Source organism: Ptychodera flava, chromosome 1 (assembly GCF_041260155.1).
Source record: "Ptychodera flava strain L36383 chromosome 1, AS_Pfla_20210202, whole genome shotgun sequence".
NCBI lineage: Eukaryota > Metazoa > Hemichordata > Enteropneusta > Ptychoderidae > Ptychodera > Ptychodera flava.
Window position 1 is genome coordinate 20,469,181 of NC_091928.1, and position 15,098 is coordinate 20,484,278.

At 34.3% G+C, this 15,098-nt stretch overlaps 2 protein-coding genes across 3 annotated transcripts in view; both read right to left on the bottom strand.

The window, feature by feature from the left end:
- Positions 1–804: 804 nt before the first annotated feature.
- LOC139132475 (uncharacterized) overlaps positions 805–15,098 on the bottom strand; it is a 40,341-nt gene continuing 26,047 nt past the window's right edge. For both annotated transcript variants that reach the window (XM_070698807.1, XM_070698813.1), the window contains exons 6-7: positions 3,357–3,513; positions 805–2,264 (exon numbers count right to left, since the gene is read on the bottom strand). In XM_070698807.1, coding sequence (XP_070554908.1) covers positions 2,212–2,264; positions 3,357–3,513 — 210 coding nt within the window. In that variant the 3' untranslated portion in view covers positions 805–2,211. The remainder of the gene's footprint in view (positions 2,265–3,356; positions 3,514–15,098) is intronic.
- Positions 6,451–11,148, bottom strand: LOC139132442 (uncharacterized). The gene is made up of 4 exons (XM_070698791.1): positions 11,037–11,148; positions 9,072–9,194; positions 6,874–6,997; positions 6,451–6,709 (listed from the first exon to the last, which is right to left on the bottom strand). The coding sequence occupies exons 1-4, from the start codon at positions 11,091–11,093 to the stop codon at positions 6,627–6,629; spliced, it is 387 nt and encodes a 128-aa protein (XP_070554892.1). The 5' UTR covers positions 11,094–11,148; the 3' UTR covers positions 6,451–6,626.

Consider the following 15,098-nt stretch of genomic DNA (forward strand, 5'->3'; position numbering starts at 1 on the left):
CTTCTTCGAGTACAGTTCGCCTTTCTGCATGAGTCCGGACCTCAGCGTAAAATGTTGTCAGTGCCAAGTCTAGGGTTGCCGCTGAAAGTTTGCCGATCTCCTCGGTCGCGTATCCAAATTTGTTGCTTGCATAGTCGCTGAACACAGAAATTGCATTCCTTGTTGCCATTTTCGTTCGTTTGCTGTTTACTTGCATCAAAATATCGTCTAACTGTGCCGGTGACAGCTCTGCATGACGTTTCGCAGCGATAGTAGCAAGTACAAGCGAACGACAATTTGTTTTGCGCAGAAAGGATGCGCAGTAAGTAAACTGACGTCATCCATGTAATATCAAATGCAGAGGGCATCATCAAGTTCGCAGAGGGCATCATCACATTCGCAGAGGGCATTATCACGTTCTTTTACATGTCACGTGAGTCGTGTTTAACCAATGGCAGTGCACGCTGAATGAGTGAGGTGTAATAATGGCACTTTGCACCATGATTGCTGCCTATGATATAATATCACTTGGTGAATTTACCTGCTATCCCCTCACCCCCATGCCTCAGTTAAATGACAAAACAAGATTCCAAGCAGCAGAAAGATGTGCTACAACAGAAAGATGCTCATGATTTGTGCAAGCTTCTAATATATTGTTAAACTTTTAAACATTTATGAGATTGAAAAGAGTTAAAAACTGGAGACTTTCCCCATGTGAGAGCAGCCTGGAGAAAACACTAACAGTGTCTCATGCTCTTTGAATGCAAATCTGTTTCTGCTAGAGCTGTCCGTACAAATCAATGCAAGATTCAAAATGTGATGGCAATTTTTTAACATTGTGTATGCCCCTGGTTCTTGAATCTTTTAATCACATGGAGATAAAAATTCAATCGCTCAACTATGTTCTCTCCACCCAACCCCCTCCCCAGTTCACCTACCGTGGTTTAGTCCAAAACCCATTGTTGTCAATGGAAAGTGTAGACCTGTTTTCAGGGAAACTACGGTGAACAGGTTAGAATGTAGAAACTACACAGCTAAAAGTCTGCAGTGATGTAGCATATAATGACACACAAGTCATTCAGATCTTGTCTTCAAAAAGAAATCTGAGATAACTACCTATATCTGTATATATCTATACCTTAAGTACCTGAAGACCTGAAATTTGGACAAAGAAAAATTTGTAAATTTTATCCTCTCATGGAGGTTTGTTGAAAACTACACAAGTATAGATCTGCACTATCCCTTTCAAATGAAATGTATAGTTCAAATTAAATCTTGAACATGTGATAAAGATACTGTGATACCTTGATTTGCAAGTTCCTTGTGAGCCTGTCTTTTGCTGATTTGAGGGACAAAAAGACAACTTTTTTGGTGGAGCACCTAAAAGTTTGATGCTTATTTTGTAGATGAGTAACATGTCACTAACACTCATTGCGTGCATTGTGCTTTTGAACTTGATTTTGGTTTGAGCCTTGAGCTCGAGGTTGCACAAACAGCACAACAGTTGACAAAAGCGCAACAATTAAACTGACTCCGATCAACATACATGCTGGTCAAACCTACATTTCATAGCAAAGTGGAAGACTACCTTCAGAAAAGAACTCTAATTAGCTCATTTGCACAAATACGCATTAAATCTCTTAAATCTATGTTAGCTAACTGTTCAACCTTTGTATTTCATGGCAAAAGTACATTGCCCTTGTGCTTGTTGGAAGACCGCATAGCTGATAAAAACATTGAACAATGAAACTGACTGCCGTCAACATCATCATGTAAAAATTATTTCATCTTCATATGCATGTAATGATTTACAGGTAGAAAACAACAAATACGGATATGTTGAAACTGCTCTCAAGAGTAGCAATTTTAGAATTCAACCAAAGTATCAGATAACTAAGTAAATCTGACAAACCTGATTCCTTTGAAACAAATTACATGTAATTCCTTTGAGAAATGGAATGTTGGTGAATAGCAAAAATCTGCATTCTGTGAATGCTTTGTGTACAATTTTATGAGAATTACATATCACTGTCTTCCATCGCGTAGAAATATCCTGACTCAGTAGGATTCCATTGTAGAGGTTCCTGAGCTGTATTAAAGACTGACGTGCTGTGTGTCTGTCTCAGTTTGCCATAATACCTCCCCCCTCTCTCCAAAAGGTTGGCATAACCCTTACAATATTGTTTTATATGGCACAACCTGAGCTCTTCACTGGAAAATTGGGTGAAGGTGTTAAACTTGCAGAGCCTCAACCTGTTCTCTCAGTTCCTCTTCAGATGTTGAACCTGAAACAGCCACAATGAAGATTTTTGTTTCAACAGAATGATTCAGACTTAAAGGATATTCAGAATGGTCAAAACAAGGACAATTACTGTTACAACATCTTAAAAACAAATGTCAAATGAAAACTCGATTGCTTTATTGAACGTTGCACAACACAGCAGATTTCATTAGATTGAATACTTCGGAAAACTTTATGAACAGAACAGAACATACTGCACAAATTCTTTGTGCAACAATATGCATGTGGTTTGAATCATAAAAGGACTACAAGATGTTCAGCTGAACAATTTCAACAGATAATCCTGTGAAATTTATTTTGTAGCTTCAAGAAGTTCTTTCAAGAATTTGAGCTGTTGTCATAAATATGATATCATTAATTTACGGTACACATGCCTTGATTACTGGCATTACAGTATTTTCACGAAGGCAACATACTAATAATGACAATGTGTGCAGTTATGTACCGTATGTAAAATACAACAAAGATTGTACAGATATTTAAGTCCTATAGATATGCAGGGGTATATTCACATGATTGGAGTGTCACTATAAATCTCAATATAAATTTGGTGATGAGCTAGTTAATGCATAGATTAGTGTAGGTTGTGATCAAATGTATTGAAACTGCTTCAAAATATTTGTAGAGAAGTAGTTGCAGATTTTTCAAGGTAACAACAAATCTCGCACTAAATTATTTTTAGGTTTAATTAAAGATAACCACTTGATATTGGAAATGCTATACCCAACTCACATTATTGTTATATCAACTTCTGAAATTTCATTTGAGAAATTGTCACAGTGATGGACAGATACATTGTACAAAACCCCATTATAGGGACTGTATTCTCTTCATATTGTCTTCAAGAGTCTGCCGCCAGCAGGTAAAATTGAAGTAATTTCAAATGTGCAACCAAGATTAGTGACAAGGAATGGTCATTCTGAACTGAAATTTGTTGTGATGGTGACTTTAAGCACACAAAATACATTTTATGCCCATTAAGGATGCCTGACTTTCAGATGAATTTTTCAAACATTGTATTCCACTGCCAAAAAAATGTTTAAGATGGCAAAAAGTAAAAGCTCAGATATTTTACCTTCTTGGACAGGTTTGTGGAGATTTAACAGCACTTCAACAAACTTTGTAAATACTTCAAATCCCTTTGTTGAAAGTACAGCTACCAGCTGTCGACTTTTGTCAAAATCTGACAAGCTCTGCCTCCGAATGTCTGATTTTTCCCTCGGAGAGAACACCTAAAATAGACAAAAAAACTAGTACCAACATGTTGGTAGTGGCAGGGCTTGCAGTTTGACCTTAATCAATAGTAGATATGAACTGTGTATATAGATTGAGTGTTATCATGTCATAATGGTCTGTATTTTGAACAGCGAACCTAAAGCTCTGAAGTTAGTTTGTCATACTTTTACAATAAATAAAAATAAAAACACCTTAGGATACACCAGCACACCAAATCCAAAGCTCCGAGCATTCAATCTCCAAAAAGAGAACTACCAATAAACGATGAAAAAAAATATCTTGACAACACATTTCACTAAACTTGAGAATATCCTGGTCTCTTCTTGGTAAAGTTTGGTGGTTATATAACAAAAGAGTAATACTTGAAATGTACAGTAACTACATGTATATTTGAAAATTGCCATGTCAAGATTATGTTACTTTCTATACTGGTACTCTTGGTTTTGCATTGGTACTTTCTTGATACTGACTGATCCCATAAGCTCCTACTGATTACACATATGCAAAATGGCAGTTAAAAATGTTATTCTTCGAACAGTAATTAGTTTTTTATTGTTATTTGGAGACCTGTTGAGCCAATAAGGAATGCTTATACCGGATTTTCTGAGAGTACGCCCACTCGAAAAACCGCCCATGGGCGGTTATTTGGGGGGTGGGCCGTTATTAAGAATTTAAATTTCATCTCAACCTTTGTCTACGCATTTCAACTTGACTCCCCTTGAAAAGAATTACCTACGCAAAGGTCAAAAAGTTTTATATAGCGTACAAAATAAAATAAGTTACACTTCTAAGATAATTACTTCGGCGATATATGTCCGTATCCCCCTATTTATGCTACTAAAATGCAGGTGGAATGATCCAGAAGAACGCAAAGTCAACGTTAGAGTTTGGCACACAATGCCGACAATGATTGACAGATGAAGCAGGAGCCAGGAATTTTCCATTCTGCACGATGGGGATCATGAAATAAATAAAATGACTATCATAAAAAATAACTCTGTTTCATTATTTTTTTATTTAATGTACATCATTACTTTTCAGGTTTTTTCGCTTTGATACAAAAATCTGATGATTTTCTTCGCGTAAATTTGTTGCATTCACAAACGTAACAGTAGTAGTAATCCCTAGTAGAAATGGTATGATCCACAATTGTTTACGATTATTGACCTCTTTGCGTGCAACGAATGTGAAACACTGTATCTATTTTCACAAGTTCGACTACTTTGATTAACTTGTCACACTTACAAACTAGGTCAACCTCAGAACACGTGCACACGTCAAAATCTGATCGATGATTTTCTTCGCTTAAATTTGAATGCGTTCGACAAACCATGGAGGCATATATAAAAAAAAATGTCTATATAAAAATTTAAAAAGGTTTTTCCTTTTTTGTTATTGGCAAGTAAAATCTAGCGTAAAACTGTTTGTCGAGGATCCCTGCAGTACGTCACTACAGTGACGTAGTAGGCGGTGACCTCTCAACTTCTGAACACGAACCAAGAGATTACGGCCAGCATCCGCGCGCCACGAATAATCATAGATCCTAGGACTGAACTTTCCCCCACCCCCCAAGTAAAAGTTTGGTTTCAGTTTTGTGAGACTGGGATGTCCATAAGACGAACGATGGTCATCGATATCACACGAAGAATCTCTCAGTTTGTGTTTAGAAGTTGAGAGGTCACCGCTACGTCACTGTAGTGACGTACTGCAGGGATCCTCGACCGACAGTTTTACGCTAGCAAAATGGCGGTCTCCGTGTTGTCATGTCGGGCAAACTTAGGAAAAAAGGCGATATTTCAGTGAATTTGAGCGGACTTCTGGTCTGGTTAGTCCCTAATAACCAAGCTGTCGATGAGTGTTGGCAATTTGTAATTTGGATGGAAAATATTTCGAAATATCGTCGAGCAAACTTCCGCAAAGGGTGCTTGCGGCGGAACATGGACGCTACACACGGGATTGTGCAGTACCTTTGGCGAAGCTTAGCCCAATCTTAGAACAAGCTTGGCAACTCAGCTTGGCGAATGGTTTGCGTGCCAACCTTAGTCAAAGCTTAGGAGTACTGACTTTGCTGAAGGGTTGTTTCCAATCTTTGACGAAGCTTGTTTTAATTAAGTCTATTCTAAGCTTAGTAGATTACGTATTCGAGACAGGTCGGGTCATGACCTTTAGTTGACCCTTTTCCTGGTGAGCTTTGATTGGTTACTAGCCCTGAAGCTTCCTCATTTTCGTATTCATATTTGTTTCATGTTGAAGTCGTTTTTTTGATATTGTAGTAGCACTGGTTTCAGACAAAAGTAATTTTTGAAAGGGTTTGAAAGTGTACATAGATCTTTAATTTTTCCAAATTCGTATGTATGCAGAATTCCATTACTTTGAGACTTTGTCTTTTGTTACTTTCTGTATTAGAAATATTTGCCTCATTTTGTCAATTGGTGGAGATGACCCCATAACATACATTTAAATCTTTTATCCTGGTAGAGGATAATTTTTTTTCTACACTTGTACGCCTAAAAAATATGTACATGTCTTAATTATGGAATTTTCAACATATATATGCATTTGAATACATAGAAGATGGATGTACATTTTAAAACCTGAAAATTACAGGATATATTTGCTGAATTCTGTGCTATAAATATCAATGATAGCAGCGACATCCTTACAAAAACTAATGTGAATGCAAAAATGAGGAAAACTTCATCAGTTTTTAATCAGGTTCGTATCGACAAGCCACATGTGTGAAAAAAGATATAAGGTAGGTGTGATAATTGCCCAGTTTAGGGGTCAATTCTACTGTCTCTTTTAATGTAAAAAAAGTTATATAGTCAAATTGACCCCTGCACTTCTGCTTTTAGTCAGGAATCTTCATGTTTTTTTCTATTCGTATATGTCTGCATCCTGAAGCCTGGAGCAACAATGGGAATTCCTCTGAATGAACAAATGTTAAATTTCAAATCATGTTTGATGTTGGCACAAACAGGTAAGTGTTGTCAATTTGACAGATGAACATATTCATCATTGTTTTATGTTAATTTTGAATAATTTTCCTGCAGACATTAATGTTGGTGAAATAGAAAAATCAAAGCAGAAGTACATTAATAAACTGAGCTTACCTTTGTGGGTATGCTGATCTAAAGACACACAGCCATGAACTGTATTTTAAATATTTTAATAAAGTCTTTTTTTCAAAACCTGCAAAGATAACAAGTAAAAATAATTTCTATTTGCAAATAGTAAATATATAATTTAAAGAACAACAAACATTATAACTTCCCAATTCAACATACTTTTTTACTCTTCCCCCCAAAACGCTAGTCTTCTCCTCTCATCTCTCTGGAACCAAGTTTCCCATTTACCCTCTCTTCTATCCTCTATGCACCTTTGGAAGAACGAATCAAAGTTGGCCCAAAAGTTGTTCCCAGCCTGGTCTTGTCTTGATCCTCTTCGACCAAATAGGTCCTTTGAGTGAGCAAATGCTCGCTGTAATAAAAATATATGTAAATGTAAGTATGATATTGAATTTGAATTTTTTCCTAATGTTTGCCAATTGTAAAATACAGTCAGTTACTGTCTCTTGTCTATTTTCACATCATTTTTCTTTTTTTTGAATTTATAATTGACACTTTGTTTAACTTTGTACTGCGATAAAACATAACGGCACATCTAGAATTGTGTTTGTCAACATTTATTTGTTGTAGTAGTAGTCTATATGCTTGTGTTTGAAATTAGTCTACAATAGCAATGATCCTCAACATGTTTGGTTGAGTAGTTGAAGACTGAATATTTATTTTATCATACTATTGGTAACATTACAATAAGCCAGAATTACCCACAAACAAAAGTACTGTATAGTCAAAAGTGGTAATTACTTAAGATTATAAGGGTTATACTGTCCTTAGTGATATGTGAAAATATGGATGTACCTTCTGAAAGAACTCTACTCTTTTTTATTTTTAAATACTGATTATCTACAAAACTTTGGATCTTATTGAAGCTTCCATTTTGTTGCTTTACGAAACAAAATCTTGGTATCCCTTTATCAAATTGTTCTGAAAGCTGCCGGCCGGCCAGCCAGTGAAAGAACAAAAAAGTAAATGAAAAAACTTGTATTGTTATAAGCCAATATTTCAATTGTTTTTGGAAAATCCTGTTGTTCTGGTAATAATAGCATTAACATTGTGTATGTTTTCATTTTCTCTGAATACATGCCAGCAGATGGACACCAAGAATAGAATTTTATTTATTAGAAGGATACTCAAGCAATAAAGCACACCCAGCGATGGTATACCACAAGATTTTGACCAGTTTACAACATATTCACGAGCGATAGCGATTGTATATATGAAGTGAACTTGTCAAAGTCGAGTGGTGTACCGTTGCTGGGTGTGCTTTATTGGTATTATATAATAACAGTATATTGAATTTCTGGTGTGGAAAGACAACATATTGATTTTGCTCTTGCAGAGAGCTTGCGTTTGTGCCATCCTTGCTATATCGCCAATATACCAAGGTTCTTTTCTCGTCTTGACCGATCAGATCGCTTCATTGGAGCCATCAATATACTGGTATGATATAATATTATTTATGTCATACCAGTATATTGATGGAGAAAATACAGCAATCTGATTGGTCGAGACGTGAAAAGAACCTTGGTATATTGGCGATATACTACAGCTGGCATACGGGAGCAAAACTCAGTTTATGTTGTCCCACAACAGAATTTCAATATACTGTTATGATATAATAGAAATAAATCACACCCAGCGACGGTATATCACTTGATTTTGACCACTTCACTTCATATATGCATTTGCGACGCTCATGCATATATGTCGTGAGCTGGTCAAATTCTTGTGGTATACCATCGTTGGGTGTGCTCTATTGCTTAATTAGAGGATACTTATGAATAGAAATATTGATTCAGGTAAGATAATTAACCTCAAAATTTCATGTGCTCCATTTTTCATTTCAGACTTTAATGGATATATTGTGTTGTACATGCATTATTTATCTGGACCCATGAGCATGTAGAACATAAAGGCAAAAAACATTAAGGCACGTCAACCCAGCTGATGAAAAATATGACTTTAGCCTCTGAAGGAACCTTATTTTTTGTTGACATTACTATTAAGATCATCAACAAATATTTGGTTCATATTGAGGTTTTCAGTTACATACATCAATTAGAAGAAGCAGATGGGATAAATTACGTGGCACACCTTTCATTATTTTAACAAGTTTACATCTGTGTCTCAAACCATAATGTTACTTAGTCATTATCATCTATGAAATGTATTTAAAGAGGACACAACTAAATTTTAACACATCAGTAGTGTTTTTGGAGTGAAATATTGATTATTTATTTAGTTATTATTTTCTCAATATTGAGTATATCCACGTTATACTTTTTGTCTTACATAAATATATCTGCATTTGCAATTTATCATCTCGAAGTTTATATATGCCCAATGTAACAGTGCGCCATCATTTATCAAATATCATAAATCATTTTCTCAAATACAAGCCAATTTAGAAATACAAATAGGCTACTCACCATCATCAATGACTTCTTGAGAGTGATTTCAAGGTTTATACTTTCAATGGGAAAGTATGGCTTCCACAACAATTTGTTAAGCTCTTTAATTTCCAAGCCCCGGTTGGATTGGCTCCTTAGTAGCTGCATTATAATGAAATATTAAATTGTGATAAATTGAGTTGAATTAGAATAACGTACCCTGTGCATCATCAATTTAAATGGTAAATTGCAGCCATGTGACTGCCAACTTATACTCATCTTCAATCATTTTAATGTGTGTCATCCTAATATACACATGCGTTCATTGCAAACTCCACCTAAAGATAAAGTGATTAAAGGGTACTCTTAATACATGGATGCTGTGTGAGGATTGATGTATGAATGGATCGATGGATGGATGGATGGATGGATGGATGGATCGAAGGATGGATGGATGGAAAGTGAAAACTGTATTTTATACGGACACCTCTCTTATCGTTACACCATATTACTAATGTAAGATTTCTAAACCAAAATAACACTTTGATTAGAATTTTACCTGTCTATCAAGGACACTTTTATAAGAAGTACACTTTTTCAAATTCAGATTGTGTCTGTTATAGACAATTTTTTCAATATATGTATGTATGTATGTATGTATGTATGTATGTATGTATGTATGTATGTATGTATGTATGTATGTATGTATGTATGTATGTATGTATGTATGTATGTATGTATGTAGTATGTATGTATGGGTGGGTGGGTGTATGTATGTTTGTATGTATGTATGTATGTATACGTATGTATGTATGTATGTATGTATGTATGTATGTATGTATGTATGTATGTATGTATGTAGTATGTATGTATTGGTGGATGTATGTATTGGTGGATGTATGTATGTATATATGGATGTATGTATGTATGTATGTATGTATGTATGTATGTATGTATGTATGTATGTATGTATGTATGTATGTATTTATGTATGTATATGTGTGTATGTATGGGTGGGTGTATGTAGTATGTATGTATGTATGTATGTATGTATGTATGTATGTATGTATGTATGTATGCATGTAATATAATATGTATGTATGTATGTTATGTATGTATGTATGTATGTATGTATGTATGTATGTATGTATGTATTGTGTGCATGCATGTATGAATGTGTGGTATGTATTTTGTATGTGCGTGCATGTGTGCGTGTATGTGTGTGTATGTATGTGTGTATGTATGTATGTATGTATGTATGTATGTATGTATGTATGTATGTATGTATGTATGTATGTATGTATGTATGTATGTATGTATGATGTATGTATGTATGTATGTATGTATGTATGTATGTATGTATGTATGTATGTATGTATGTATGTGTGTGTGTATGTATGTATGTATGGGTGTGTGTATGTATGTATGTATGTATGTATGTATGTATGTATGTATGTATGTATGTATGTATGTATGTATGTATGTATGTATGTATGTATGTATGTATGTATGTGTGTATGTATGTATGTATGTATGTATGTATGTATGTGTGTGTGTGCATGTATGTGAGTGTATGTATTTATGTACGTTTCTATGTATGTGTGTGTATGTATGTATGTGTGAGTATGTGTGTGCATGTATGTATAGGTATGTATGTTTGTATATATGTGTGTGTATGTGTGTGTATGTATGTATGTATGTATGTGTGTATGTTATGTATTTGTGTATGTATGTATGCATGTGTATGTATGTGTGTATGTGTGTATGTATGTATGTATATTATGTATGTATTTAAGTATGTATGTATGTAGGTTTGTATATATATATATATATATATATATATATATATATATATATATATATATATATATATATAAATGTATTTTTATATATACATGTCTGTATGTATTTATGTGTGTGTATGTACCTATGTATTTGTAAACAAAGTGCATGTGTATTCTTCTGTGTGTATGATTGTATTTATGTGAGACCTAAATTGCGTACCTTAGTCCGGATATCACCTCTCCAATCGCTAAATTTCTTGAGTGCATAGCAGACCATTTTTTGTAGATTTGACGAGCTTATATCTCCCAGTTCACTTGTTAATAGAGACTTCACCTTTCCTTGAGAAAGTAATTATATGAATATGACAATGTCAAATTGGAAAAGAATCATATTTTTAATCATATATGCATGTTCATTTTAGTTCCAAGATATGATAGTTTTTTAAACGACAACTTCTATAACTGCTATAAATTTCATTATCACGATGACAAAAAGTCTGCAGGTGATAGCTGGAAAATCATACAGTGGTACTTTCATCATAGTTTGTGTGTTTTTGTAAAGTCCTTGACTTGTTGGCTTTTTTGTTGAGAAATATGACATTTGACCTGTGCTCCATGTAGTAAATGATTAAATGTTAATTGCATGCTGCATGAATATCATAAATCAATCTAATCAATAGAAACACTTTGATGATTCCGTTTGTTCGGTGAAACAGTCAGTATTTTTTGCTTCTCTTTGTCAATTCATAAAATGAACAGGTGTATTTCTAATGTCCACAGTTTCAGCTGGTGTTTTACTACTTAATGTAATATACTAGAGTGACTATGTTATGTCCATACAGTTAATATGTGTTTACTATTTCTTATTGGTAGTTACTATACTTAACCATTAAAGTAAAGTAATTAGGTACTCACAACGAACTCTCGGGGAAGGTCATCATAATATAAATAATGATGTCTTGTGAAGTATGACTTCAAGTAGCACAGATATTCATGCTGAAAAAAATTGTATGGTTTAGTATTATTTTACATCATTTCTTATCTAAAGTTTACCTTAAAATTGTTAATTGTCATCTATATGTATGCATTTTTCTATGTAAAGTTGGAAAACAAAAACAAGTATTATAAATCAAAATATTTTGTCTGAACAATAAAAATTTTAAATAACCTTATTTTGATAGACTTGTTTTATGTCTTTGTGTGTTTGTTTATTACTTGATTGGGCAGCAGCGTTCAGGAAAATCTCATGAGAGCCAAAAAAGATTGTCATTTTGGCTGCCTGGTTCAGGATATTGAAATACAAAGCACTTTGATAAAATAATTAACACAATAGAGTTTGAACTTTTCCTACAAAAATCTATTGCCTTGGTTACATCATACCTTACACTTTGCTCTTTCCACTTTCCATTCCATTTGGTTTCTTTCTTCTAATTTTTCAACTCTTCGTTTCAGTAATTTCAGTTCTTTCAAAATCTCTTTTAACATAGTGTTGTTTTCTTTTGTCAACTGACCTATTTTTTAAGAAAAAGATGTGACTGTTTCAGATGTTTTTCACATATAAAAATGCTATTAAAAGGACATACTTAATTCTATTAAATTTTACTTTACAATCTAAACAATGGATAGTTAAGTACATAAACTGTATATATATATATATATATATATATATATATATATATATATATATATATATATATATATGTGTGTGTGTGTGTGTGTGTGTGTGTGTGTGGTGTGTGTGTGTGTGTGTGTGTGTGTGTGTGTGTGTGTGTGTGTGTGTAGGTGTGAGTGTGTGTGTGTGTGTATTTGTGTTTGTATATTGTAATAACTGGAAATATGTGGCATCTACTCTGTTTGTACAATGGAATATATGTATTTTCAATTTGTAGGTAAATCTGTTTATTGTTTACAAACCTATATCGGTATCATTATCACGACTTAGTTCTTCACCTTGGTCTTCTTCAATACTTCCTTGAGAATCCTGATAATAAAAAAATACCAGAAAGCAGTCTATTGAAAACAAAAGGTAGACATGACCCATGCAGCTGAGGGTATACATACATATTCATCAGCTTAATCTCCATCCACCGAGAGTGGATTACCTCACTTCGTTCATTATTATTTTTTCTTAAATTATAACTGTATTTAATTTAAACCATGATTAGAATAATGAAATTGATTATTGTATTTACTTTGTGTCGTGTCTTGTGTATTTCATTACAGATAAACCGATACGCTCAGATCGTGTTTGCGTTCGAGGCTCATCAGTACACATCTTTTCATATGTAAATGACTATTCATGTACGGTTCATTCATAAAGAAAAGATATCAACATTGCAGCTTAACGGAGTTCACGCGCGTTTGCCTAAATCGTGTAATATCTTCTTCTAAGTTTAGAGGGATGACCAGAATCCTGAAAGGATTTCTAATCCATTAACCGAACTGAACTGAACTGAATTGAACTGAAATCATAGGTTATAGTCATCAAATGTCAGAAATGTAATGCTTCTTCAAAGCATGGCTTCTAGGTTCCTTTACTTGGAGAACCGAACCCTGCATACTCACGTAAAATAAATCGTTGTTGCTTTCTGATGTCATGGTCGGATCACAATTCCTTGGCTTTTGAAGTTTTACTGCAACGCCAAATACATGTAATCAAATCAATGGTGACTAGGTAAAAAGTAGAGCGAACTAGACTGTTCATGGTTTAATAATCTGTACAACAAATGTGTTCATGAAATCCATAGATTTTGAGTTTACGAGTATGAAGAACATCATACTGAATCAAGTATAGCGGCCACGTTTTGCTTCTTATTTCAAGAAGAGTAATTGTACTCACAGAAAAAATATTATAACCCTTGACCCTCGACCCTGTTTCACGCTATTCAAATGCTAATTGGTTTGATTCATTCATAAAATCACAACAAAGGTCAATATAATACGGTACTCGCTTTGCTCACAACAATATATCCTGGTCTAACTGAATCACCTCGATAAACTCTTTTTTATCTAACCTTGTGAATCATATATATGTAGCCATGTTATTGTTGTTTTTCTGTGCACAGTAATGATAGTTACATAAACAAGTCGTCGTTGCTACCAAGATGTGATACAGACAGTGACAGTGATGTCGTCGTATCAAATAGTACGGCTGTATCGAAACCAAACAGAAATGCCTCTGTATATTATAAAAAAAGGTTTTTATGTGAAATATGCACCATAACACACCCTTTATTGTCGTCAAATGTAGAAATAAATACATATTAAATAAATATCAAGATGATATTGCATCGACTTACTGAGTATGTCTCGCGTAAACCACAGTCCCTCCACAAAGGAGGGACTGTGCGTAAACGCACGATCTGAACCATTTTATTGAATGCACGATCAGTATATAAAACGGAATTTGTTATTTTTGAATTTTTGGCGTTTATCATATCGGTGAGTTTTGAATATGAGAGTGAATGAATAAATAAGGGATAATATTTACGACGGCGGTTTTTATCAGCGCCCGCGTGACTCGTCTTTGTTATGTTTACACAAGAGTGTAATCTATGCAATTTCATAAAAAATTCATACACTGTTGCTAATTTCGCATTTAATTTGGTATGTTACGTTTATGTAACATTATTTATAAAAAGATATGTAAAAGCGTAAATTTTAAATAACCTACCTTCAGGAATAATGGATCTGTATGGTGATGTGATGCGTGCAGATAAGAAGTGAAACTGAAAGTAATGAGATTGGCTGGTTTCGTGATTACGTTATCGTAAATGTCGTCTGCTGTGTTTTCATTGGTCGATCTGCGTATATTGAACGCTGGTTGGTTGGTATTTTAGAGAAGAGGAGATGGCGGAAAGAATGCAACCAGAACGGGTCCACAATTGTCAAAGTTGTCGTTTTTAAAACATTCAAAGAGTCGAATTTTCAGCGGCACATCCAGAGTAAGAGGCATCGAACCCTGAGTAAACTGGGTCAATGGCTAGATGCAACGGATAACAGTACAGCGACACCAGCGTCCGATTGTCGATGTTCTTCCACTCGTGAAAGTGATGATTCCAGTGTGTGTGGTTTTACAATCACAGATTCATCAGATGACGATACATCAGAAGATAATAGTTTTGATCAAACAGCAGATAACCGTTGGTATCCATTCCCAACAAAAATCTTTTTCTTACTGTATATATTATGCCACTCTGGAACACGACCGATGGTAAGCTAAATTTTGATTTTTTTCATGTTGAGTCATTTTATATCTCCGATGTCTCATAATGAGATGTTT

Bases quoted from the DNA above. Each gene is read 5' to 3' on its own strand.
- LOC139132442 (XM_070698791.1), bottom strand. From the start codon at position 11,093: ATGGTCTGCTATGCACTCAAGAAATTTAGCGATTGGAGAGGTGATATC. The intron at 6,998-9,071 runs GTGAGTAGCCTA...TTTTTATTACAG, and splicing joins TCAAGAAGTCATTGATGATG to CGAGCATTTGCTCACTCAAA. The intron at 6,710-6,873 runs GTAAATGGGAAA...TTATCTTTGCAG, and splicing joins CATAGAGGATAGAAGAGAGG to GTTTTGAAAAAAAGACTTTA.